Here is a 25,797-nt window from a genome sequence, read left to right as displayed (position 1 = left end):
GGGGCAGCAGATCGCAGTGGGGGTGTCCCCCCCCTTCTCGGGCTGTCACGGCGTCCCACGCGGGACAGCAGATCGCAGTGGGGGTGTCCCCCCCTTCTCGGGCTGTCACGGCGTCCCGCGCGGGGCAGCAGATCGCAGTGGGGGTGTCCCCCCCTTCTCGGGCTGTCCCGGCGTCCCGCGCAGGGCTGGAGATGGTCACAGGGGGCGGTGGCGAGCGGGCAGTGGTGGTGCTCGGTCCCGCTGCCTTTCCTCTTCCTCTTCCCCCTGTCGTGTGTGTGTGTGTGTGTGTGTGTGTATGCATGTGTGTGTGTATGCCTTGGTGTGTGTGTGTGTGTGTGTGCGTGCGTGTGCGTGTGTATGCGTGTGTATGCATGTGTGTGTATGTATTGGAGTGTGTATGCATTGGTGTGTGTGTGTGTATGCATGGGTGTATGTGCGTGTGTGTGTGCATGGGACAGTGTGCCTCCCCCCCACCCTGCCACCTCCCCTCCACCCTGCCGCCTCCCCCCCTGCCGCCTCCCCAAAGATTACACTAAGCCCAGCTATCTTCATGACGGCGATATAATAATAAATAAAGGTATCAATGAAGTTCCCCTTAGAATGGTAGGGAAAATAAGTTGAAACAGGATGAAAGGGTGAGTGCTTGAAGTCCAGGGCCAGATCCGAATCCCAAACCAACTGCTGGGATCTGGCCCTGGACTTCAAGCACTCACCCTTTCATCCTGTTTCAACTTATTTTCCCTACCATTCTAAGGGGAACTTCATTGATACCTTCTACACCATTGTTCTGAAGGACCTTGAACAGCTATGTCAGAATAATACTCATCTGACACACAGGAATCTGAGCAGGGGGGAAGAATTGGCTTTGAAAAACCTTAAAGATAACACCAATATTGTTGTAAGACAAGCTGACAAAGGAGGGGCTATCGTCTTGCAGGATAGACAGGACTATGTGTCCGAAGCGGCCCGCCTCTTAATGGACAGCTCATCCTATCGTATACTGGAACAAGATCCAGTTGTAGATTTTCAGTTGGCCTATCAAACACTCATTCACGATGCACTTAGTATGGGTATTATCACTAAAGTAGAGAGCACTTTTTTGTTTATTAGACACCCCAGAACACCTGTTTTTTATCATTTGCCCAAACTGCACAAAGACACTACACATCCCCCTGGTAGACCCATCATCTCGGGGGTGGGATCAATGACGTCGAACGTGTCCCAATATGTCGATTATTTCCTTCAACCGTATGTGAAATTGTTACCATCTTACATTAGGGACACGTTGCACGTCATTGACTCCACCTCTGAGATCACTTGGAAAGACACATTTTGTTGGGCTACATGTGATGTATGTTCTCTTTACACCTGCATAGATCACATTAAGGGCCTAGAAGCCATCAATCATTTTCTATCATCAGATTCAAATTTACACGTGTCACAAAAAGATTTTATTTTATCCTGTATTAGGTTTATTCTGACACATAACTATTTCACTTTTGATGGTACTTTTTATTTGCAGACCTGTGGAACGGCCATGGGTACCAGATTTGCTCCCAGTTATGCGAACCTCTTCATGGGGTTGTGGGAGAACCTCCATGTTTGGGGCAATGCACAGCTGGTGGCTGGTCTGGTATTCTATGGTCGTTTCATAGATGACATTATTATCATTTGGGATGGTGATAAGGGCCAACTGAAAGATATACTGGAATCATTTAATGATAACAACATGGGGCTTAAATTTACCCACACCATACATCCAGATACGGTGGTATTTCTAGATCTTGAGCTGTTCATTGATAGGTCGGACATGAGGATACACAGTAAAACACACTTTAAACCTGTCTCCACCAATGGGTACCTGCAATACGGTAGCAAGCACTACAAAAAGTGGTTGAACAACATCCCCAGAAGCCAATTCTTTAGGATTCGCCGTAATTGTTCTCTCAACTCGGATTTCTGTGATCAAGGAGAGACCTTAATTAATAAGTTTCTCCAAAAGGGGTATGATGGAACGGTGGTGCAGAGGGCGTTTGATGACACTCGAAGTATTGATAGGAGTGCTCTACTCAAGAGGTCCATGACCAGATCTGATCATGCTGGCCTTGATCCAGCGGTGGACAGATTTAGCGGGAATCCTTTGCATTCTTTTCCTAAGTTCATTACTAAGTACAATAGACTGGCCTATCAGGTCAAACATATTATCAATAGGCACTGGAACATTATTCAAAATGATCCTATTTTAGGTCCCAGGGTGCCAACACGAGCTCCTATTGTCTTTAAAAAAACAAGATGCCTAAAGACCATGATTGCCCCAAGTAGACTTAAGCCAACCATTAAACCACCACCTCTAACATCTGAAATGGGTAACTTTTCCTGTGGTAGAACTAGGTGTATCACTTGTGGGCATCTAAGTAAAATTAACACCTTTAAATCCTTTTCTAACGGCTCTGAACATGAAATCAAACATCATATTAATTGTCTTAGTACCTACATTATATATCTTATTTCCTGTCGTTGCGGCCTACAGTATGTGGGCCGCACGTCTAGGACGATTAGTACTAGATTTCTCGAGCATCGTAGAAATGTCAAACATGGCCTTCAGTCGCACTGTCTATCACGACATTTTGATACTATGCATATTAAGGATCCCTGCTCTCTGTCCATCTTTGGTATCGAGGCCATCTCACCTTCCCTTTCGGAGGGTGATAGGTTCAAATAATTGTGTGTCAGGGAGACCTACTGGATATATGTACTTGGTACATTGGTTCCGGGGGGTCTCAATGACACAATAGATATCAGTACAGTAGTCTAGTTACATCATTTTGTCTACTGTGAGGTTTGGTGCGTAGCAGGGAGGTCTGGGTTGAACGATTTATTTCATTCCCTCTGTGTGGGCACCATTACACCACAGTGGCTCAGTATTTTTACATTTATATACCAAGTCATTTGTTCATTCTTAACTTGGCCTAATCTACATCATTTATATGGGTACCATTGACTTTGCTTGCGTGACCACCATTGGTCCAGTATCCTTTATTGTTCACACATTTTTTATTACATTTATATCTTTATTTTTATTTTTATTTGCCACTTTTATGTACTTTTTTTTTTTTTTTTTCATTTTTATTTATATTTTCACCTTTATTCATACATTTTTTATTTCTCATTCATACACCTCTTTTTCTTCCCCTGTCTCCTTTCCCTCTTTACATATATATTTTTTATATATATATATATTTTTTTTATATATATTTTTATATTGTATTTATTACACATTTTCAGCTTTTTTGTTAGCTCCTTTGTCTTATTTTTTGCACCTGGGTCCCTCTGAGTCTCTATAATACCTATTTGATCTCCTTCTACATTTAGTGGTTATTCAGCTATCTCTTTATACTTAGGGTATTGTTTACCATGTATTGACATCTGTTTCTTGTATTATATGTATTATATATATGTTACTATGCAAGTTATCTACCAATGACATTCTACTTAATCTTTTTGGTTAACCTTTTGGTTAACTTGTGTGCTTAATTTTTGTTTTACAATTGTGATATATAATTAATGCACTAGTTGAAGCGCTTTATATGCAATAATATATTTGGTCCTTAGGATTAAAAATGTGAATCCGTATCTATGTGTGCTTTGGCATATATGGGGGTTAATCCAACCCTATTACTCATCATTTGTATCTCATTACTAATCCTCTGTCTTCTATGCTCTGATTGGTCTTATGTACTATATAACTGTGTTTAATGCCTATGCTATTTCTCCTGATGAAGTCTCGTTCGAGATGAAACGCGTAGAGATTGCTGTGGAGCCTACTGTCCAGTTTGTATATTTTATACTGACACTCATCTGCATATATTGCACTTTTGCTGCGTTGCTAGCATTTTGCTACCAGCCATTCAGACATTCAAGTTCCTGTTTACACTGTGAACTCTCTCCGGCTGAAACCTCGCTGATGTCATCGAGCTCACGCGAGATTTGATTCATTGTATGCTCTGTGTAGCGCCGGAGCAAGGGGAAGGCGGCGTCCCTCGTGGCTTTCGGTCCCTGCTGGGACATAGAGGGGCTATTGTGGCAAGACACACCGCGGACATCACACCGAAGTCCTCCTCCTTGGGTTCCTGCGTCTGAACGGGTTGAGTTGTACTCAAAAATGCATTTTATTCAGCTCTGTGAGTGTGTATTTTTATCCCTTATTCCATAAATTTATTGTTATACAATTTTACGCTATGAGTGCGCCTGTTTTTTCTGTGTTTTTGTAGATATCCTCAAGGAAGTGGTGTTCCCTTCATTCGGGCTGCAGAGACTCTTTTGGATAGCAATTGGAATATCTTGGGATTTGTATATATTTTTTATATATATATTTTCTGGACATTTTCTTCTTTTTTTATGTATTTTTTTATGCATTTTATTAGTTTAATACATTAATTTTTATTCTATCCACTGTGCTTAGCATAGGTTTTTTATTCTTATCTGTATTATTTTTACTTTTATTTTTACAATCACCTTTTATTTTTATAGAGACATTATATAGTGATAGGTTGGCGCTAATATTTTTCTCTTGTTGTGATATATATATATATATATAGATCCCCTGAAGAAGTCAGTCCATCTGATGAAACGCGTAGGGAAGGTGTGCAGTGGACCTTCACAAACGCTTGCTCCAGAACTGCTTTGAATTCAATCGGTCCGGTATCCTCCGCCATCTTTGTGACGTCATCCGCTGGTCCGCGATACCCATCGCCCCCGGTGGGAACAAAAAAGCATCTGTCGGTGTATACCCGGGGAGAGATGACTGCGGAGTGCCAAAAACGTCAGTTCCTGCTATCGGTGAACAGCAAAGGCAGCATTCAGATCCAGAGGTGTGACGGAGCCAAGACAGCAGTCAAGCAGCGTTTTCCTGGTCCTTGGAGCATGAGTATATCTCATAAAATGCTTTTAATTGTTCCATGTTTGTGAGTTTATTTTATTGAGATTTTTGGGCATTAAATTTATCAAGTTTGCACAGTAATGCACTAGGATTTGGCGCTTCTTTTCTTCTATTTTTTCTATGCAGGTGGAGAGGGAGGTCGTTGTGCCCTTTTAAAGAAGCTGCCTGTTGTTCCTATCAGTGCCTTTTTACTCCCCAATTATTGGTACAATTATTTGGACTCCATAGGACTATCTGCATTGAGCAGACTAAGGAAGGTTCACAGCACCACGTATTTTTTATGCATTTTTTATTTTATTTTTCTTTGCTTGTTAGATATTTAGTATTGTGCTTTATTGGTATTGAATGATTATTATTATTTTTATTGGTACACTATTTTACCCATTGTAAAATTTAATTTACTATTTTTATATTTTTAAAATAACATTTTGTTTTCTGGCATCTAAGACAACAGCGCAGTCCTTTCTTGTACATATATATATATATATATATATATATATATATTCATCTGTCCTAGCACCAGGATGAAACGCGTAGGGTGGAGGCTTAAGAATATATCTATAGCAGGGTTTCCCAAACTTTTTTTTCCGTGACCCGGTTACTTTTGAACTTCTCCTTCGTGACCCACTAAAAATTTTATCGCCTATACTGGCCTATAGGGCCTGCACAGACACACACACAGCCACTGATACACACACACACACACACAGCCACTGATACACACACACACAGCCACTGATACACACACACAGCCACTGACAGACACGCAGCCACTGACACACGCAGCCACGGACACACACACTGATACATACACACAGCCTCTGATACACACACACACACGCAGCCACTGACACACACGCAGCCACACAGACACTGCTACACACACACACACTGATACAGATACACACACACACACACAGATACACACACACACACTCTCTCTCCCCTATACGCACACAGACACAAACAGTGAATTACAGGCAACGACAGATGTGAGTGACTGGAGAGGGGGCCAGGGACACTTGGGTGGGAGAGGGGGGGCCAGGGACACTTGGGTGGGAGGGTGGGAGGGAGGAGGCCAGGGGCACTTGGGTGGGAGGGAGGGGGCCAGGGGCACCTTGGGAGGGAGGGGGCAAGGGGCACTTGGGTAGGAGGGAGGGAGGGGGCCTGGGGCACTTGGGTGGGAGGGAGGGAGGGGGCCAGGGGCACTTGGGAGGGAGGGAGGGTGGGAGGAGAGAAGGGGCAAGGGGCACTTGGGTGGGAGGAGGGAGGGGGCCAGGGGCACTTGGGTGGGAGGGGGCAAGGGGCACTTGGGTGGGAGGAGGGAGGGGGCCAGGGGCACTTGGGTGGGAGGGGGCCAGGGGTACTTGGGTGGGAGGCAGTGACTGGGTGGGGTGACTTACCTTGCTGCCGGACGCTTTCCCCTGCTGCCCTCGATATCCCCTGCTGCCCGGGATGGGAGGTGGGCTTGGGGGCACGGGAGGGGGTGCCACGGGAGGTGAGCTCGGGAAGCTGGCACGGGGAGAAGCGGGCCGCAGTAGGAGCTTGTACTTCCCCCTCCGTCCCACGTAACGTGCGGGCCGCAGAGGAGCTGGTACTTCCTCCTCCGTCCCACGTTGGGAGCGGGGGGGGGAGGAAGGGAGCAGGCCCTGCTTGCCCTGCGCAAGCGTGCGGGACCGCGGGGGGAATCGCCGCCATTTTTTTAAAATTGAGCAGGGGGGACGGGAGACACCGTGCGGCCAGCCTCGCTGCGACGCGGCAATTTTGGTGCCGTGGCCCGGTGCCGGGTCGCGACCCACCATTTGGGAAACGCTGATCTATAGCTCTCCCTATCGCCAGAACTCAGTATTTTACCTCCAGATACCATATTATATATTGTGGACACTACTCCCCGGCGCTCCGGTAAAAATACCAACCGAGTGACGTCACGATCGTTGTCTCGTGGGACCAGAGGAGCAACGTAGGAGAACTGGAAGGTAGCTGCGGGCGGATCGATCACAGCACAGAGAATCTCGGCGTTCCACGTGGAGAGGAGGCAGACCGCCACATTAAGCAGCAGGACGGAGAGGAGGCAGACCGCCACATTAAGCAGCAGGACGGAGAGGATTTTATATCCTACATGCCTTAAATATCTGCTACTTTGTAAGTAGCGTTCTACTTTTGCGCAGTGACGAATACAAAAACGTACTTCACCATATTTTGTCTCTTTCCATTTGTATTTCAGATATCTCAACCAAGATATCTATCATTGTTCCCAGTATAAGATATGCTCAAATTTTAATTGTTTAGTTACATTTGCGCCTGTGTTTTCTTTCTTTTCTCCATATATTACCACTGTGTATAGTGTAACACTGGGGCAGCATTTGTTGCTACATTTTATTGTTTTATTGTGTTAATTTGCGCACTTAGTATTTTTATAGTATATATATATATATATATATATATATATATATATATTTTTTTTTTTTTTACCTCAGTGCGGATGAATAAACCAATTACAAGATATTATTAGTGTAATTTATACTCCTTAATTGAAGTAACAACAGCATTAAAGCTTGAAGCAAAATGAATGTTACAGTAGAGTCCCGATTATCCGACCCAAACGGGACAGATAGTGTGTTGGATAACCAAAAATGACGGATAATACGGAAAAGGTCAGTGAAGCTTTGTGTTGATACATTCACTTCTATACAAACTGATATTTAAATGATCAGACCTGATGTGCGCCTAAAATGTAGCTTGCTATTCAGGCGCAGTGCCGGAGGGGTTTGGTAGCGGGATGGTTGCTCCTGCATGTTTTGCGGTTACTATGTAATACGATGAACTGCAATGCATTGTGAGCCTAGTTTCCTCACTGAAGTGGTTTCACACCCTCCTCTCACCCTCACTAACAGTACTCAGCACCTCACAAAGCAGGTACACAGCGACGGAGCGGGTCGTACGAGCGTGCGCAGACGTCGGATAAAACGGAAAGTCGGATAACTGAAACTCGGATATTCGAGACTCTAATGTACCGTGATATCAATTTGTCTTAGGCACAATAGCTTAGTAGGAGAATGACTTCTTCCTCACAATGAACAATCCCGGAGACTCTACATAATAATAATAATAATAAATAGGAGGCCGCTTTACCTTCTTCACATCTGAAGTCGGGGAAGGCCACATCCTGCAGTGGAATCTGCCTCAAGAAGTCCGGGTTTTGGCAGCGAGGGTTTCCTGTTACAATCTTCCTCTTTCTCAGCCAATCTCCGAGCCATGCGAGTTGGCAGTTGCAGTTGAATGGATTGGCCAACAAGTTCCTAGATACAATATGACAAAGTCATGCAAGACCGTAGCCATGATTTGAACCTATAGAGTGGGAATGGGATGTCTTCAAAGGGACGGTACAGATTAAGATAACGATCCGTGTTCAATATCCACCTGGATGTCATCAAAAACGATGTAAGGGCCGTAAAAATGATGCGACTTTGGCCTGCAAACAGATGTAAGGATTTTCTATGTGCTGTTAAGTTACCGGCAGCTTTTTAGCGAAAGGAAAAACCTATTAATCGAACACAACAACCTATTTATTTGGCACAGAAAAAAACAGGGCTAGAGCAATATTTCAAGGCTTATGTCTCGTGTATGATTCAATCTTTTGTTTCTCATTTCTTGCCAATTGTATTTTGGGTGCTAGGGAGGGAAAAAATAGGGAGCACATTTTATTGCAGCTTCTTTGTAGGCTTTGATACCTTTTAATGGGCCAACAAGAGACATCTTTATAGAAAAAAAATATAGCATACCAAGCTTTTGAAAACTCACAGGCCTGTTCTTCATGTGCAATGAAAACCTCTACGTTCTATTATTCATGTGCACTATCAACCTCGCATGGCTCTGTGTGTGTCCTATCAATAACACATCTTCTCATCTCTGAAGAACTCTCTTCTTGGTGCATTAAAGGTACAATCATTGAATGTCAGTTAATTGGAAATGGCAAGGAAGAGTAAGGAAGGGTTTTTATTTGAAAAGTTGGTTTTGACCTAACTATGTGTGAATGCATTTATAGCATCTTTGCTACCAGAGTTGTTTGCAAAGCATTGAGGGCTAATAGTAAAGAGTTAGGGGCCCTTTCCAACACTTATCCCCTTTGTTCCTGAAGATGTCACATACGCATACCACTAAATATTTGCACCGCTGCCTACCTGCCTTTGTGATTATTGGTGTGTTATAGGCATACACTGAGACACCACAGAACTCACAGAGTAGAGAGAGACTGCAACGTATCAAATGCTCCCGGAGTGATGGTACTAATCTGGTTATCATAGAGGGACAGCAGTCGAACGTTCCTGAGACCAGTGAAGCTGTCATTGTGGACACAGCTGACTCGATTATTCCTAAGCATCCTGTGAAGGGGTTATAGATACAAAACCATTAGAAACACGTTAAGCATGCTTACACTCAAAATAAGTACACAACAATAAAAAAGGGACCATGAAACCAATTATTAATTGCCTACTGTGTTCTTTCACAGTTGATTCACATGCAATCTATTAATGTTCTTAGTAGCAGGTTGGGAGTATTTGCTTAGGATTTAAAACAGCAAAACATGTGAAATCTTATGGTTTTTATAAATAAATCAGTTCTGTAGTATTAGCTAATAGTGACTGCTTTTTATTCAACTCATAATGCCAATTTTAAGGAGTTTTAAAGCATCCTTTGATTTCTATAGCAGGTTTTAACCCACCTCCCCAGCAGTGCAAGATATTTGCAACACCTTCCTGTTTGGGATAATTTGTTGCAAATGTTCCCAGTAGTTTGAGCTGTAAACTGTAACAATAGGTAATGCTACCTTAATGATATAAGGATACATTGTAGCTGCTGAGTTACACTGACTGAAAGCAGTCATTATGTTAGGCACACAATCAGGATTTTGACAGATGTATAACAGGAGCACCAAACGATTCCCAGTTTAGGTAAGCATGTAGAATGATACATTGTCCTATGCTTTACATATAAAAATAATAATTAAAAAATGTTGAACAGTAGTATTGCTCTTACATGCTTAGAAATGAAACCAGTTTAATGGCAAAGATCACTGTCCAAAAGAGTCCTCAACAAATAGCCTTGAATTTAATTTGATTCTACTTAAGATGTCTTACTAACATGATTTATATATGTGACTTTGGACCTGCAGCACTTACAGTGTCCTCAGACCTTCCAGGCCCCGAAACATTGCGCTCCGAACAGACTCCAGGTGATTGGCTGTCAGGTGTAACTCACCGACCGACACAGCTCCTTCAAATGCCCCATCTTCAATTTCGGAGATTTTGTTGTTGCTCAGGTTGCTAAGAGAAAGATTTAACGAAAACAGGTGAATTCTGTTCCTCGCCCCTGCAGGGATTATATTGATCTGTTCACCGCTCCTCACTCTTAAACACTGCATGATGGGCTTAAGGAATGGCTCAGTGAGTCACGGCACTGACTGTGGAAACCAAAACACTGAGTTGGAAGCAGGAACGCTTTGTGATCTTGGGCAAGTCACTAATTAGATTGTAAGCTCTATGGGGCAGATAATGATTTTGCCTGCAAAAATGCTATGTCGGCACCAATTATTATTATTATTATGATGGAATTGGAATGCAGTAATGGGACCATCTCTGGTGTTTATAATACCACAGGAAATTTAACGGGAAAACGATACATTGAAAAATGGAAGAATATCCACATTCAGGTATTTCCACTTATATCTATTCTATCCCTCCAGTTGCTGCAATTAATTGTGGAGTAAATGCATATGCCTGCGTAAGAAAACATTCAATTAATGTTTCTTCAACACTTTTTGTAAACATTTTTTTTACCTTTGTACTTTCAATGAAACCCCCCCCCCCTCTCCCCTCCCCCCAAAAATACAAAAAACAGTTGGCTTCAGAAGGAAAACTAGATTACGAGCAGTTATATTATTTCTATGGGACCAAACTAAAATGAGATGTTCTTCTAAAGTTGATGTACAACATGTATTGTAGAACATTATTCTCTTCCAAAGAATTGAATGATAAGCTGCAAATAAACTAGTCTACTTATAGTAAGCATTTAATAAAAATAATGTACGTTGAATTTTTTTAATTGTACCAGAAAGCATGTTCAAGTGACAGACACAGTTATAAGAAGATGTCCATTGACTAATCCTAATGCCTTTATGATATTGTGCAGCCTTAGTGCATGGCACACAATGACTCTTTATCTTGGGACTGTGCATGTTCTTTAAAAGTCCTCCTTTGGGTTAAGCTTTACTGCAGAGACATTGATAACAAGGCTGGATGTCAGCATCGTGTCACAGAGCATATGGGTGTTCCAAGTGCAGATCTACTTTTTGGTACATGAGATGCTACTTCTCTGCAGTAATATCTAGACAATGATTACAGCTGGAGGCATTCGTTTACCTCTTTTGTAAGGACAGCAGTCATACAGAATGGCATGCAAAGGATATTAGGAAGGTTCTTACCCAGAAAGGACCATAATGTGGGCTGGTTTGAATATAAACACTTTTTGAACATTGGATTTGGTGTACTACAATTTTTTTTTTAATTAGGGCAGTTTTGAGGAAGAACATTTGTAACTGGAAAAGTTTCACACTTCAGACATTAACAGGAGTTTCATTTTAAATCAAGAATCAAGTGTAGTATCCGTAGCAGGTCCCTGCTAAAGCCATTGTTAAGGAAAAGTCTGTTTCATTTGTAGCTTTGGTTACTCACATCTTCTTGAGATGCGGAAGTTTCCTGAAGATCCCGGTAGATTCCAGGACAGAGATTTCATTGTTGTTCAAGCGCCTGTAAATTCCCCAAAAGGAAGGGTATTACGTCATTATGTACCAAATCAAAGCAATGAAATGAGCGTGCCCTGATTTGTTAGCCAGAGTATTGTAATATATCAGGGCTCTCAAACTCAGTCCTCAAGGGCCACCAACAGGCCAGCTTTTATGGATATCCCTGCTACCAACACACGTAGCTCAATCAGTGGCTCAGTGGAGAACTGAGCCACTGATTGAGCCACTAGTGCTGAAGAAGGGATATCCATAAAACCCGGTCTGTCTGTGGCCCTGGAGGACGGAGTTTGAGACCCCTGTAATATGTTACATTTGTATAAAATCATCAGCACAGTAATATTGACCTAGGACTATAGATAGTACATTAAAACATAACAATGAGCTATAACATTAACACCTTTATTCGATATGCTGGGAAGTCGCTACTCCGCGCCGGAGAACATTTTAATCCCATTCATTTTAAGTGAGATGGTCTCTTCTCCAGCACTGGAAAGACGCTTCACCGCAGGACTACGATTGGATTGGGAGAGGAGGAAAGGTAATTGGAATGTGGTAGAATATAGTGTGACGTGTGAAGTGCACAGTGTGAAGATTGCCTTTGATGAGACCACGCTGGAATACGAATGGGGCTGGATCATTGTGACTTTTTAATAGTGAGGTCCGTGTTTCTCAACCAGGAATCCTTGGTTTCCCAGGGGATCCCAAAGGGTTCCCTGCAATTTTCTGGTCAATTGAAAATGGTATCAAATACAAAACAAAGGAGGAGGAAGGCTGATGATCAACTCAGTCACCATACTCGTAGACCAAGGAAATGATTGAAAACAATTAAATCATAGTGGGTGCAGACTGTGAACTGGAGTGAATAGGCAAAAAACAAAATGGAGGGCACAAACGTGCACTCACAAAGAAGTCACTTGGTTGCACACCACCTTAATTAAAACATAACCTTTAATACAAAAAAGAGATTTATAAAAAATATATCACTGTATTGTGTGGATAAACAGTAATTAAAAAATGCATAATGTGAGCCGCCAACGCCAAGAGGCTTCCTAATTGTAAATTGCTGAAATAATGCCTGGATAAGGAAGCAAATAGCTAAATAAATGGTCGAGGTAATGATGCCATCAACATGAGAGTAGGTGGCATAATATACCCAATAGCAATCCAAATAAATATAATATGAACATAATAAACGTCCAATCATATAGTATTGGGGTATAGCCACTATAGATGAGAGCGGAAAGATATAATATAATGGTGATAATAACCCCCATGAGTTATAATAGACAGCCAGGTATTAGGTATGTTTTATGAATTCCCTTTTTGTATTAAAGGTTATGTTTTTAATTGAGGTGGTGTGCAACAAAGTGACTTCTTTGTTAGTGCACATTTTTGTGCCTTCCGTTTAGTTTTTTGTATCAAACACAGAAGAATTTACAATGCATTTGATCTCAGACGCGCTATTAGAGAGGGTTGGGGTTCCTTACAATGCATCTGATCTCAGACGCGCTATTAGAGAAGGTTGGGGTTCCTTACAATGCATCTGATCTCAGACGCGCTATTAGAGAGGGTTGGGGTTCCTTACAATGCATATGATCTCAGACACGCTATTAGAGAGGGTTGAGGTTCCTTACAATGCATCTGATCTCAGACGTGCTATTAGAGAGGGTTGGGGTTCCTTGCAATGCATCTGATCTCAGACGCGCTATTATAGAGGGTTGGGGTTCCTTACCATGCATCTGATCTCAGACGTGCTATTAGAGAGGGTTGGGGTTCCTTACAATGCATCTGATCTCAGACGCGCAATTAGAGAGGGTTGGGGTTCCTTACAATGCATCTGATCTCAGACGCGCTATTAGAGAGGGTTGGGGTTCCTTACAATGCATCTGACCACAGATGCGCTATTAGAGAGGGTCGGGGTTCCATACGATGCATCTGATCTCAGCCACGCTATTAGAGAGGGATGGGGTTTCTTACAATGCATCTAATCTCAGATGCGCTATTAGAGAGGGTTGGGGTTCCTTACAATGCATCTGATCTCAGACGTGCTATTAGAGATGGTTGGGGTTCCTTACAATGCATCTGATCTCAGACGTGCTATTAGAGATGGTTGGGGTTCCTCAGAATTTCACGTAGGGTTTCTTAACCAAAAAAAAGTTGGAAACCACAGAGTTGGGTGTTTGTGTCGTTTGACTGAAAATATCCGCAGATGCGTTAAATCCGGGAGCTGCAGTACAGAAATGAAAAAGTCCATAACAGCAAATCTGAATAACTCTTTGAGTACTGAACTCTGGGCACAGACTAACATTTGCGTGATATATATATATGTTTATGAACACACTGCGTGGAGCTTGTATGGCATGAAACATGGTATACGTACAGCTCTGCTGTGGACTGTGGAATCCGGTCAGGGATTTTTGAAAGCTTCAGGTTGGAGCAGTCCACCACATTTGATTCACAGCGACACTTGGGTGGACACACAACATCACTGTTACATTCACTGTTTAGTTGATAATCCTCTGTCCCTAACAAGAGAAAACAACGGTATGGATGCACATAAGGCATATACATGTACATATACACTGCTAAAAGTACATTGCTCAAGTTGATCCTGCTATATTTATACTGCAAGGGGTATGGTCCGTACATATAAGAAGAATTCTGTAATAGTTACTGACATGATATGTTGCTAATGTTTTACCATCAAGGCTGGAAAAATACAGGTAAAACAACAATTGTTCACCTACTGTTTCATGTAAGATATGATTTCCAGAAAACGCCTCAAAGTAAACTTGTTTTCTAAGCGTTTATAACGGAGTTTGTAGGCGACCTTTGTGGTAGCCCCTGGCTTTTATAAGCAATTCAACTCTTAATAGTAGCATAACAGTTAAGAAGCTCGGAAGGCAAAGAGGTGTGTAATTCTTCAGCCATTATGGCTTTTAGAAGACTCCCTATTTCACTGAAGGAGAGACATACAGTACAATGCATTGCAGAACAATGGCTGAGATTCATGAAGCCACGAAATGGGTTATGGCAGGGGGTGCTCAACTCCACTCCTCAAGTCCCCCAACAGGTCATTTTTTCAGGATATCCCTGCTTCAGCACAGGTGGATCAATCAGAGGCTCAGCCAAACACTCAGCCTCTGATTGAGCCACCTGTGCTAAAGCAGGGACTGATTGAGCCACGAGTGCTGAAGCTGGGATTGATTGAGCCACCTGTGCTGAAGTTTGGATATCCTGAAAACCTGACCTGTTGGGAGGGGCTTGAGGACTGGAGTTGAGCTCCCCTGGGTAATGGCAACTCCTTGATCTGGCATGAACTTCCATTCAAGTCAATGAAAGCTAAAGCCTGGCCGGGGTTCTATTCCCCAATGTGTAACAGGTCCTGGGAAGCAACACCATTTCTATAATACAGTATTATCATGTTAACAAAAATGTTTATTAACACTAGAGCAGTCGTACATAATGAACATAATAAAAAATAGAATGACTGTTATTCTTCCGTTTACCTCTGGAGTCAGAATGCTGCCACATTTGTTTCACTTTACAATACTGGTAGTAAAAGAGGCTGCAGAGCATTGAGATTCATTACTATTTACAGACCCTCTGCTTCTTCTGGAACAACACAGACTTGATTATAACTACAGGTGGGCACATTTTTGGGGCGGATTTGGATCCGCAGCGTATCAGCCACTTTCTTTTGGTCATAGAACACAGAAAAGAACACTTGCCTAGGCAGGTGAGAGAACCCCTTTTGAACAAGCACTCATACAGTGATAGATACAGATAATTAAAAGAATTAACCTTTATTGGTGTATACGGGTAAAGTTAGTGAAGTACATAAATAATCAACACAATTAAAAACGCATTAAACGGATTGCACCTAGGTCTATTGTGGATTGCTAGAGATAGTATTTGAAGGAGAATGGTTTAGAATATCTGGTACCATATGACAGAAACAAAAGTTACTAATAAAGTATATAACTAATATGGTGCCTCAGTGTGGTCTATGTATAATGATTGAGAGAGTCTGGTGTGTGTCACTCGAGTGTAGTGACAGTCAGACTGCCTTCATGCCACATCTGAATAACCTGTGGTTCTGTGGCTGTGTGTCGCTAGGACATTGCGGGTCAGACCCACATAGACAGGTTTAAATCGGTGTAGCCTAGCTATATTCTGTTTGTCACAGAAACCAACAAGGAGTTAAAATAATTTTATCCTTCAAAGCAACACAGGGTGTGGTGAAATATCTAAAAGGGAGGCTACTATGTAGCTGTGGGGGAAAGAAGAGGCTGATCAGTGGGAGCCGCAAATACATGCACTAATTATATCCCACTGTTTGGTGTATGTTTCTGGGTTCTTATAGCCTCAAATGAGCACAATTTAATTCACACCAAATAAATAATGAGGTGAGTTACTGCTCGTGCCCCCTATGAAGGTAGCAAGTAATCTTGAAAACAGGCTAGCTGATATATCTCTGCCAGTAAAAATGTTTAGCTCAGTGCTCAACAGCTGCCTTTAATGAAGTTGCTCTATATCTGCAGATCTAAATATCTAGTGTGGTTGTTGTATGGGCTTGGTAGTTGCCCAGCTAGTTCTGTCGATGTAATGACTGTAGATAGGCAAAGTGTATATTTATGGGTTAATGCCGTTCAGCAACCACTTAATCTCTGGGGCAGGGGAGCCCCGTCTGTTTGATATAGACCACTAAATATGGTATCAGTGGTGTCTTGCCGCCGCTCAGTAATGTGCCCCAGTGATACAGGGGTATCTGAGTAGCTGCACTTTCGGAGCCTTATAACATCGCTCCTGAATGGCGGCATCTGTTCAGTCCCCACCCGGCATGGTGTATTCATGAACACCGCTTAATGTATAAATGCCGGGTGGAACTCAGAGTACAGACAGCGGCTATCTTCCGTGCTGTCAAACAGACGTCGCCACACCAGTACGCGTGCTGACTTCACAGGGGAGCGCCCACCGACGTACGTTTCGCGTCACACTGACGCTTTTTCAAGGTGGCCCCGCCTCTACGTTTGCCAGCGGTTTAAATAGCCGAGCGTTGCTATGGTGACGTTCGCAATCAGGTGAGTATATCAGTATAATAAACGAGGTTGTTTGTGTTGGTATTTATTTCTGTTTAAGTTATTTATTAATTAATTATGGCTGGCTGGAGGTGAAACCATGTGTGAAGTAGAGCCCTTTGTCACTCATGTAAGTAAATAATGATACTGAGGTGAGGCAGATGATAGAACATGCTGAGAATACAGACTGCATATCTTTGCAAAGCTGGTGGTGTGTATGGTCGAATGGGTATGCAGGAGATATCCTTATGGTAGTATTGGATCAGTAATTGTTGTGTGATGTTACTACATGTACAGAGTTACTGTCCACTTGAAGGGGCAATTATACATGCATCACTAGTGCCACTCAGGAGGTAGGCAAAATGCTTGCACTTATACAGAGGGAAAGAGAGTTGATGCAAGGCTCAATGTGATGGGATTGAGGATGGTAAGGGTATGTTTGCAGAGGACTATGTTGTATATATACACATGGCGTGGGATGACACATGTATGAATCCTATCCAATAAAGGGAGCAAACATAAAGCCTTCATTGAGACCCTGTGGATATAGCGTTCCCAAGGTATAAATCCATTGTGCTTCTTTTTTGAGCAGCTCTCTGTCCCAGTCACCCCTTCTGATGGTTTCAGGGAGTGACTGGGACAGAGAGCTGCTCAAAAAAGAAGCACAATGGATTTATACCTTGGGAACGCTATATCCACAGGGTCTCAATGAAGGCTTTATGTTTGCTCCCTTTATTGGATAGGATTCATACATGTGTCATCCCACGCCATGTGTATATATACAACATAGTCCTCTGCAAACATACCCTTACCATCCTCAATCCCATCACATTGAGCCTTGCATCAACTCTCTTTCCCTCTGTATAAGTGCAAGCATTTTGCCTACCTCCTGAGTGGCACTAGTGATGCATGTATAATTGCCCCTTCAAGTGGACAGTAACTCTGTACATGTAGTAACATCACACAACAATTACTGATCCAATACTACCATAAGGATATCTCCTGCATACCCATTCGACCATACACACCACCAGCTTTGCAAAGATATGCAGTCTGTATTCTCAGCATGTTCTATCATCTGCCTCACCTCAGTATCATTATTTACTTACATGAGTGACAAAGGGCTCTACTTCACACATGGTTTCACCTCCAGCCAGCCATAATTAATTAATAAATAACTTAAACAGAAATAAATACCAACACAAACAACCTCGTTTATTATACTGATATACTCACCTGATTGCGAACGTCACCATAGCAACGCTCGGCTATTTAAACCACTGGCAAACATAGAGGCGGGGCCACCTTGAAAAAGCGTCAGTGTGACGCGAAACGTACGTCGGTGGGCGCTCCCCTGTGACGTCAGCACGCGTACTGGTGTGGCGACGTCTGTTTGACAGCGCGGAAGATAGCCGCTGTCTGTACTCTGAGTTCCACCCGGCATTTATACATTAAGCGGTGTTCATGAATACACCATGCCGGGTGGGGACTGAACAGATGCCGCCATTCAGGAGCGATGTTATAAGGCTCCGAAAGTGCAGCTACTCAGATACCCCTGTATCACTGGGGCACATTACTGAGCGGCGGCAAGACACCACTGATACCATATTTAGTGGTCTATATCAAACAGACGGGGCTCCCCTGCCCCAGAGATTAAGTGGTTGCTGAACGGCATTAACCCATAAATATACACTTTGCCTATCTACAGTCATTACATCGACAGAACTAGCTGGGCAACTACCAAGCCCATACAACAACCACACTAGATATTTAGATCTGCAGATATAGAGCAACTTCATTAAAGGCAGCTGTTGAGCACTGAGCTAAACATTTTTACTGGCAGAGATATATCAGCTAGCCTGTTTTCAAGATTACTTGCTACCTTCATAGGGGGCACGAGCAGTAACTCACCTCATTATTTATTTGGTGTGAATTAAATTGTGCTCATTTGAGGCTATAAGAACCCAGAAACATACACCAAACAGTGGGATATAATTAGTGCATGTATTTGCGGCTCCCACTGATCAGCCTCTTCTTTCCCCCACAGCTACATAGTAGCCTCCCTTTTAGATATTTCACCACACCCTGTGTTGCTTTGAAGGATAAAATTATTTTAACTCCTTGTTGGTTTCTGTGACAAACAGAATATAGCTAGGCTACACCGATTTAAACCTGTCTATGTGGGTCTGACCCGCAATGTCCTAGCGACACACAGCCACAGAACCACAGGTTATTCAGATGTGGCATGAAGGCAGTCTGACTGTCACTACACTCGAGTGACACACACCAGACTCTCTCAATCATTATACATAGACCACACTGAGGCACCATATTAGTTATATACTTTATTAGTAACTTTTGTTTCTGTCATATGGTACCAGATATTCTAAACCATTCTCCTTCAAATACTATCTCTAGCAATCCACAATAGACCTAGGTGCAATCCGTTTAATGCGTTTTTAATTGTGTTGATTATTTATGTACTTCACTAACTTTACCCGTATACACCAATAAAGGTTAATTCTTTTAATTATCTGTATCTATCACTGTATGAGTGCTTGTTCAAAAGGGGTTCTCTCACCTGCCTAGGCAAGTGTTCTTTTCTGTGTTCTATGACTCTCTCACCCCTGGCACCGTATCATTGACAGTAGCTAGAGCTCACAACCCCTTCCCCTCTTACTCCCTATAATTACTTTCTTTTGGTCCACAGATTTCCGCGGATTAGACTCAAAAAGGGCGTTTCGTGGTTTTGCAGATTTTTTATTGTTATTAACAATACACTCCGCGGATTGCGCAACCCGTGGGCGGATCTGTAGAATCCAATCCGCGGAGTGTTATTCTCGGAGTGGATTCTCCCGCCTCTAATTATAACCCATGTATCCTGCTGCTGAAGACGGGTTGTGCTACTTGCAAAGAATCAGACGGATTAGTAAAGAACCTCTACCATCTTCAGCCCCGCCAATCCCGCTGGTGTCATTCACGAGGACACCCTAAAGAAATACACCTCGATTATTCTTTGGAGATTAACTTTCTTGTACACTGTGGCTCCTATTGTGTACTTATTCGTGCGTGAAGTGCCATTAAAAAGCGCGGATATACTGTGCTTGTTTAACAACCACACAGATCTCTTTAAACAATGTATTTAGAAAGTTTATGTTATACTTATGAAAGAAAGGTATTTTAAAACATATCGTATCTTTGGGGGAAGTGGAAAGATAATAAAAAATAATGTTACTCCCCTTCTACCACTACTATATATCATTTCTATATACATTGTTAAAGGTGATATGAAATGTGTCACTATGGGTTATAATAATTGCTTATCTAAATTTGCAATTGGTTCCATTTCCTGGCGTTTAATTGCATACCTTGGCACGGCTCATAACATATGGCTTCTTGCCAGCAAATTCAATGTACAAAGTGTTACAACAGTAAACAAATATTTCAAAACCGATGTGTTTCGTTACATTGCTATTGATTTCCTATACCTTAACAAGATTGCAAATATGCTGTGTTCATCATTACTGGACAGTTAAAGTAATACAAAACTGAAACACACTATGCATACTTATATATTAACAGAGGAGACTTACCAGGAATAAAGTATTGCTCTTTTGCTGCGAAGATAAAATGTTACACGTTAACAAACTGATGAGAATATTGTAGTGAAATATACAGATTGCTGCCTAATTGTGTCACCGTTTTTTTTCATAGTGAAAGTATGATGCACAAGTAGAAAATTCTCCCATATATTGCATAACAGGTACAATATATTACAGTTGCATTACATTTAAAATACTGTCCTGATTATACCTTCTATGGCTTCATTTTTAACAAGTCACAATTCAAGGTGAAGAGGGGACTATTTCTTCTGCTCTCTGATTGGTCAAAATTCGGGGTATTATTCATTCAGTAATGGCCCGGAATTGTTGGCACTTTGCAGAGAGCTTTGCACAGGAGACACTGCAGAGAATAAAGCAGCTGTATGTGTAGGGGAGAGCGGGCTGTAGTGTTTGTGTACGAGGAAGGCTGGTGTGTGTGTAGGGTGTAGAGGGGTCTATAGTGTGTGTGTGTGTGTGTGTGTGTGTGTGTGTGTGTGTGTGTGTGTGTGTGTGTGTGTGTGTGTGTGTGTGTGTGTGTGTGTGTGTGTGTGTGTGTGTAAGGGGGAGGGAGGGCTGCTCTGCGTGTGTGTGGGAAGATGGAGAGCTGCAGAGTGTGTGTTTGTGTGTATCAAGGGGGGCTGCTGTATTTGTGTGTATTGAGGGGGCTGCAGTGTCTTTGTTAGTGTGAATAGAGGGGGGCTGCAGAGTATGTGTGTGTGTATAGAGGGGGGTTGTAGTGTGTGTTTGTGTATATACAGGTGGCTGCTGTGTGTGTTTGGGGGGGCTGCAGAGTGTGTTTTGTGTGTATAGAGGGGTACTGCAGTGTGTGTTGTGTATATAGAGGGGGGCTGCAGAGTATGTGTGTGTGTGTGTATAGAGGGGGGTTGCAGTGTGTGTTTGTGTATATACAGGTGGCTGCTGTGTGTGTTTGGGGGGGGGCTGCAGAGTGTGTGTTGTGTATATAGAGGTGGGCTGCAGTGTGTTTGTGTGTATAGAGGGGGGCTGCAGAGTATGTGTGTTTGTGTGTGTGTATAGAGGGAGGCTGCAGTGTATGTTTTTTGGTGTTTGTGGGAGCTGCAGAGTGTGTTTGTGTGTATAGAAGGGGGTTGCAGTGTGTGTTTGTGTATATAGAGGGGGCTACAGTGTGTGTTTGTGTATGTATAGGCGGCTGTAGTGTGTGTTTGTGTTCATAGACGGGAACCGCAGTGTGGGTGTTATGTGGGTGGGTGTGTGTGTTATGTGGGTGGCTGTGTGTGTGTATAGAGAGGGGCTTCAGGGTATTTACAATTTGATTTTAATAAACCAGTACAGTAAAAGTACAAAAGAAAAATGTAGAATATCATGTTTATAAAAATCAATATAACTATAAAAAAACATGTCTATATTATTTATGAAAAAAAAGCCTACATTTAGCCTATAATAGTAATAATCTCCCCAGAACAGGGGATTACTGGCCAGTAATGCCCTGGCTGGGTTCCCTCAACTCTTACGGCCAGGGCATTATTGATCAGTAATGCCCTGGTCTGAAGGGATTATTACTTAAACCAGGGGAGCGCAATCTTTTTTCCCTGCGCCCCCCCGCCCGGCTGTTCCCCTCTCTCCGTGCCCCCCCCACTCTTACCTCAGCGTCATGACGCCACATTGTCATGGCAACATGGTGTCACATGACCTCGAGGCATATAAGTGTAGTTTACAGAGAGCTGACATGTTGTTTTTGTAGTCAGTGCCTTTACTCACTGAGCCATGGAACAACAAGGCCTGATAACACATGCAAGTCACATTTATTCCTAGCAAAACGCTGGCAGCCATATTGATCCTGGAGGAGTGTCGATATGTTGTATGTAGATTGTGGTATCTTTGCTTGTAGCTTATCAACGCTAATTTAACAGAATCTTTCTCTAGTACTCAGAAGGGTTTCTGCAGTTCACGGAGCTCATAAAACAAATGAGTAGAAATCGAGCAATATATTCAGCAAATTAAGTTAATGTCAATTGCAGCTTCATTAAAACACACCTGCAACGAAGTGATCCATAGCACTGTGTATGATTCTCAGGCTCTCACCAGTTTTATATTTACAGTTTACACTGGTACCCTGGCTACACTGACATATAGCTAAATGAAGATTGTATGCTGCACACCACAATCAAACAATGCATTCAACATTACCGGTGCTGCTGGTTCAAGGGGTACCTGTCCTGTTAATCCTGATCTGAACTGTAGATAAGGGAGATCCAACACACAACGGATTTGCTCAATAGAAAATGTATTGTGCCACACAACGTTTCGACCGTTAGGCATCGTCATGCCTGTCACTTGAGAAAGACCTAACGGTCGAAACGTTGTGTGGCACAATACATTTTCTATTGAGCAAATCCGTTGTGTGTTGGATCTCCCTTATCTACACTGACATATAAACATGCTTTCTCCTTACATGAAGATTTGAGTGCAAGCTCTTCAAGACAGGGATTCCCTCTTCACACTTTCTGTGTTTTAAACTTAGACCTCTTACCAACAAATTCAGATCACACCATAAAGTGCCGAGTACACGATCTTGCACAGTGTAACAATAAACCTTTGCAATGCGTGAATTGATTTTGGCGGATACCCAGGCGCCCCGGCTTCAGAAACCTTTCTACTGTATATGGTGGCAGCAGGGAAGTGGCCAGGCAGTGACTTACCCGAACACCTGAACTTCTTGCTTTTGATTTGCCCGATGCGCTTGTTGGCGAGACGGCGGGGGCTGGCACACCGGGCTCCGCTGGTCTCTATGGGATTGGTTCGCAGAAAGTCTGCCAGCCATTTCAGGTTGCAGTCACAGATAAACGGGTTCTGAGCCAAGTGCCTAAACAAAAGGATTGAAATACATATGATCAGCATCTTACATTTGATTAAGATACTAATATTCAGCTAGGATCTAAAAAGAAATATGGTCTTTTGTCTCCCCATGTTCTCAAGTTCACCTTTGTGGATGACGGGAGAATTATTGGAGAATAAGCTCCATAAGCAGTGCAATAATGAAACTGTAAATCATATTTATCTCTATAATCAATAGCGTTCACAGCGAGCAGAGCCTCTGTCCCTCTTCGCTGGTCTGCGCACACACGATGAGGATACGTACAGTGTCTGGATAGCACGGAGAGCAGTAAACGTTCCCTTTGCCAAACTCTGGATCTTGTTGTCATACAGTGACAGTAGGGACAGGTTCTGCAGGTCCTGGAAGGTGTCAGCACGGATGCAGTTAATTTTGTTGGCATTTAGAAGTCTGTAAGCAGGAGAAATGGGGGGAAAAAGTTGAATTGCTTCAATAAACTTCCTTAAATGTTACCAAAAGTCAAAAAGGTTTTATCTGCAGAGCAATGTATTCTGGCCCATAATTGTATTGTATTGTATGTCTTTATTTATATAGCGCCATTAATGTACATAGCGCTTCACAGTAGTAATACAAGGTGGTAATCAAATAAATAACAGATAATATAAATAACAGATCATGGGAATAAGTGCTTCAGACATAAAAGTAACATTAAGGAAGAGGAGTCCCTGCACCGAGGAGCTTACAGTCTAATTGTTAGGTGGCGAGAACGTACAGAGACAGTAGGAGGGAGTTCTGGTAAGTGCGTCTGCAGGGGGCCAAGCTTTATGTATCATGTGTTCAGAATATCCACAGTGCTATTCATTTGCTTCTTTAAGCAAGTGTGTCTTAAGGTGGGTCTTAAAGGTGGATAGAGAGGGTGCTAGTCGGGTACTGAGGGGAAGGGCATTCCAGAGGTGTGGGGCAGTCAGTGAAAAAGGTTTAAGGCGGGAGAGGGCTTTAGATACAAATAGGGTAGAAAGAAGACATCCTTGAGCAGAACGCAAGAGTCGGGATGGTGCATATCGAGAAATTAGGGCTGAGATGTAAGGAGGGGCAGAAGAGTGTAAAGCTTTAAAAGTGAGGAAAAGAATGGAGTGCGAGATGCGGGATTTGATCGGAAGCCAGGAGAGGGATTTCATGAGGGGAGATGCTGAGACAGATCTAGGAAAGAGTAGAGTGATTCTGGCAGCAGCATTTAGGATAGATTGTAGGGGAGACAGGTGAGAGGCAGGAAGGCCGGACAGCAGGAGGTTACAGTAATCAAGACGGGAGAGAATGAGGGCCTGAGTCAGAGTTTTAGCAGTCGAGCAACAGAGGAAAGGGCGTATCTTTGTTATATTTCGGAGGAAAAAGCGACAAGTTTTAGAAATGTTTTGAATGTGAGGGGCGAATGTGAGAGAGGAGTCGAGTGTGACCCCTAGGCAGCGTGCTTGGGCTACTGGGTGAATGATCGTAGTTCCAACAGTAATGTGGAAGGAGGTAGTAGGGCCAGGTTTGGGAGGAAGTATGAGGAGCTCTGTTTTAGCCATGTTGAGTTTAAGGCGGCGGAGGGCCATCCAGGATGATATAGCAGAGAGACATTCAGAAACTTTGGTTTGTACAGCAGGTGTAAGGTCGGGTGTTGAAAAGTATATTTGTGTGTCGTCAGCATACAGGTGATATTCAAACCCAAAAGATGTTATTAGGTCACCTAGAGAGAGTGTGTACAGAGAAAAGAGAAGAGTTCCCAGGACAGAGCCCTGGGGTACCCCCACAGAGAGATCAATAGAGGAGGAGGAGGTGTTAGCAGAAGAGACACTGAAAGTACGAAGGGAGAGGTAGGATGAGATCCAGGATAGAGATTTGTTCCGAATAGCAAGAGTATGGAGAATATGAAGGAGAAGAGGGTGGTCCACGGTGTCAAATGCTGCAGAGAGGTTGAGTAATATGAGCAGAGTGTAATGACCTCTGTCTTTGGCAGCATGGAGGTCATCAGTTATTTTAGTGAGGGCTGTTTCCGTGGAATGAGCAGTGCAGAAGCCAGATTGTAGAGGGTCTAGGAGAGAATAGGTGTTGAGAAAATGGAGCAAGCGAGAGAATACAAGATGTTCAAGGAGTTTAGAGGCAAAAGGCAGGAGGGAGACAGGTCGATAGTTAGAAAGACAGGTAGGGTCAAGTTTGCTGTTTTTGAGTAATGGTATGACTGTTGCATGTTTGAAGGAGGATGGAAAGGTTCCAGAGCAGAGGGAGGAGTTAAAAATGTGTGTGAGCGTAGGGATTATAGTAGGAGCAAGAGGTTTTAGAAGATGGGAGGCAATGGGATCAAGAGGGCAAGTGGTAGAGGGAGAAGAGGCGATCAACAGCGACACATCCTCCTCTGAGACAGTGGAAAAGAGTCAAGGAAGGCAGGAGGAGAGTTAGGAAGAGGTGTAGGATGGGAGGAAGAAACAGATGGGATGTTCTGACGTATGGATTCCACCTTTTCCTTAAAATAGTCAGCAAAGTCCTGAGCGGAGATGGAGGAAGGAGAGGCAGCTGAGGGT

General features: G+C 43.0%; 1 protein-coding gene across 1 annotated transcript in view; it reads right to left on the bottom strand.

Annotated features, from left to right (window-relative positions):
- SLIT1 (slit guidance ligand 1) overlaps positions 1-25,797 on the bottom strand; it is a 259,749-nt gene that overhangs the window by 45,109 nt on the left and 188,843 nt on the right. The window contains exons 13-20 of the mRNA XM_075612392.1: positions 23,543-23,686; positions 23,103-23,266; positions 20,416-20,439; positions 14,122-14,266; positions 11,671-11,745; positions 10,120-10,263; positions 9,178-9,321; positions 8,072-8,238 (exon numbers count right to left, since the gene is read on the bottom strand). Of these exons, the coding sequence (XP_075468507.1) occupies positions 8,072-8,238; positions 9,178-9,321; positions 10,120-10,263; positions 11,671-11,745; positions 14,122-14,266; positions 20,416-20,439; positions 23,103-23,266; positions 23,543-23,686 (1,007 nt within the window). The remainder of the gene's footprint in view (positions 1-8,071; positions 8,239-9,177; positions 9,322-10,119; positions 10,264-11,670; positions 11,746-14,121; positions 14,267-20,415; positions 20,440-23,102; positions 23,267-23,542; positions 23,687-25,797) is intronic.

Source organism: Ascaphus truei, chromosome 8 (genome assembly GCF_040206685.1).
Source record: "Ascaphus truei isolate aAscTru1 chromosome 8, aAscTru1.hap1, whole genome shotgun sequence".
In the NCBI taxonomy this organism is placed as follows: domain Eukaryota; kingdom Metazoa; phylum Chordata; class Amphibia; order Anura; family Ascaphidae; genus Ascaphus; species Ascaphus truei.
The sequence above is the reverse complement of the archived record's forward strand: the minus strand, read 5'-3'. Positions and strand labels throughout refer to the sequence as shown.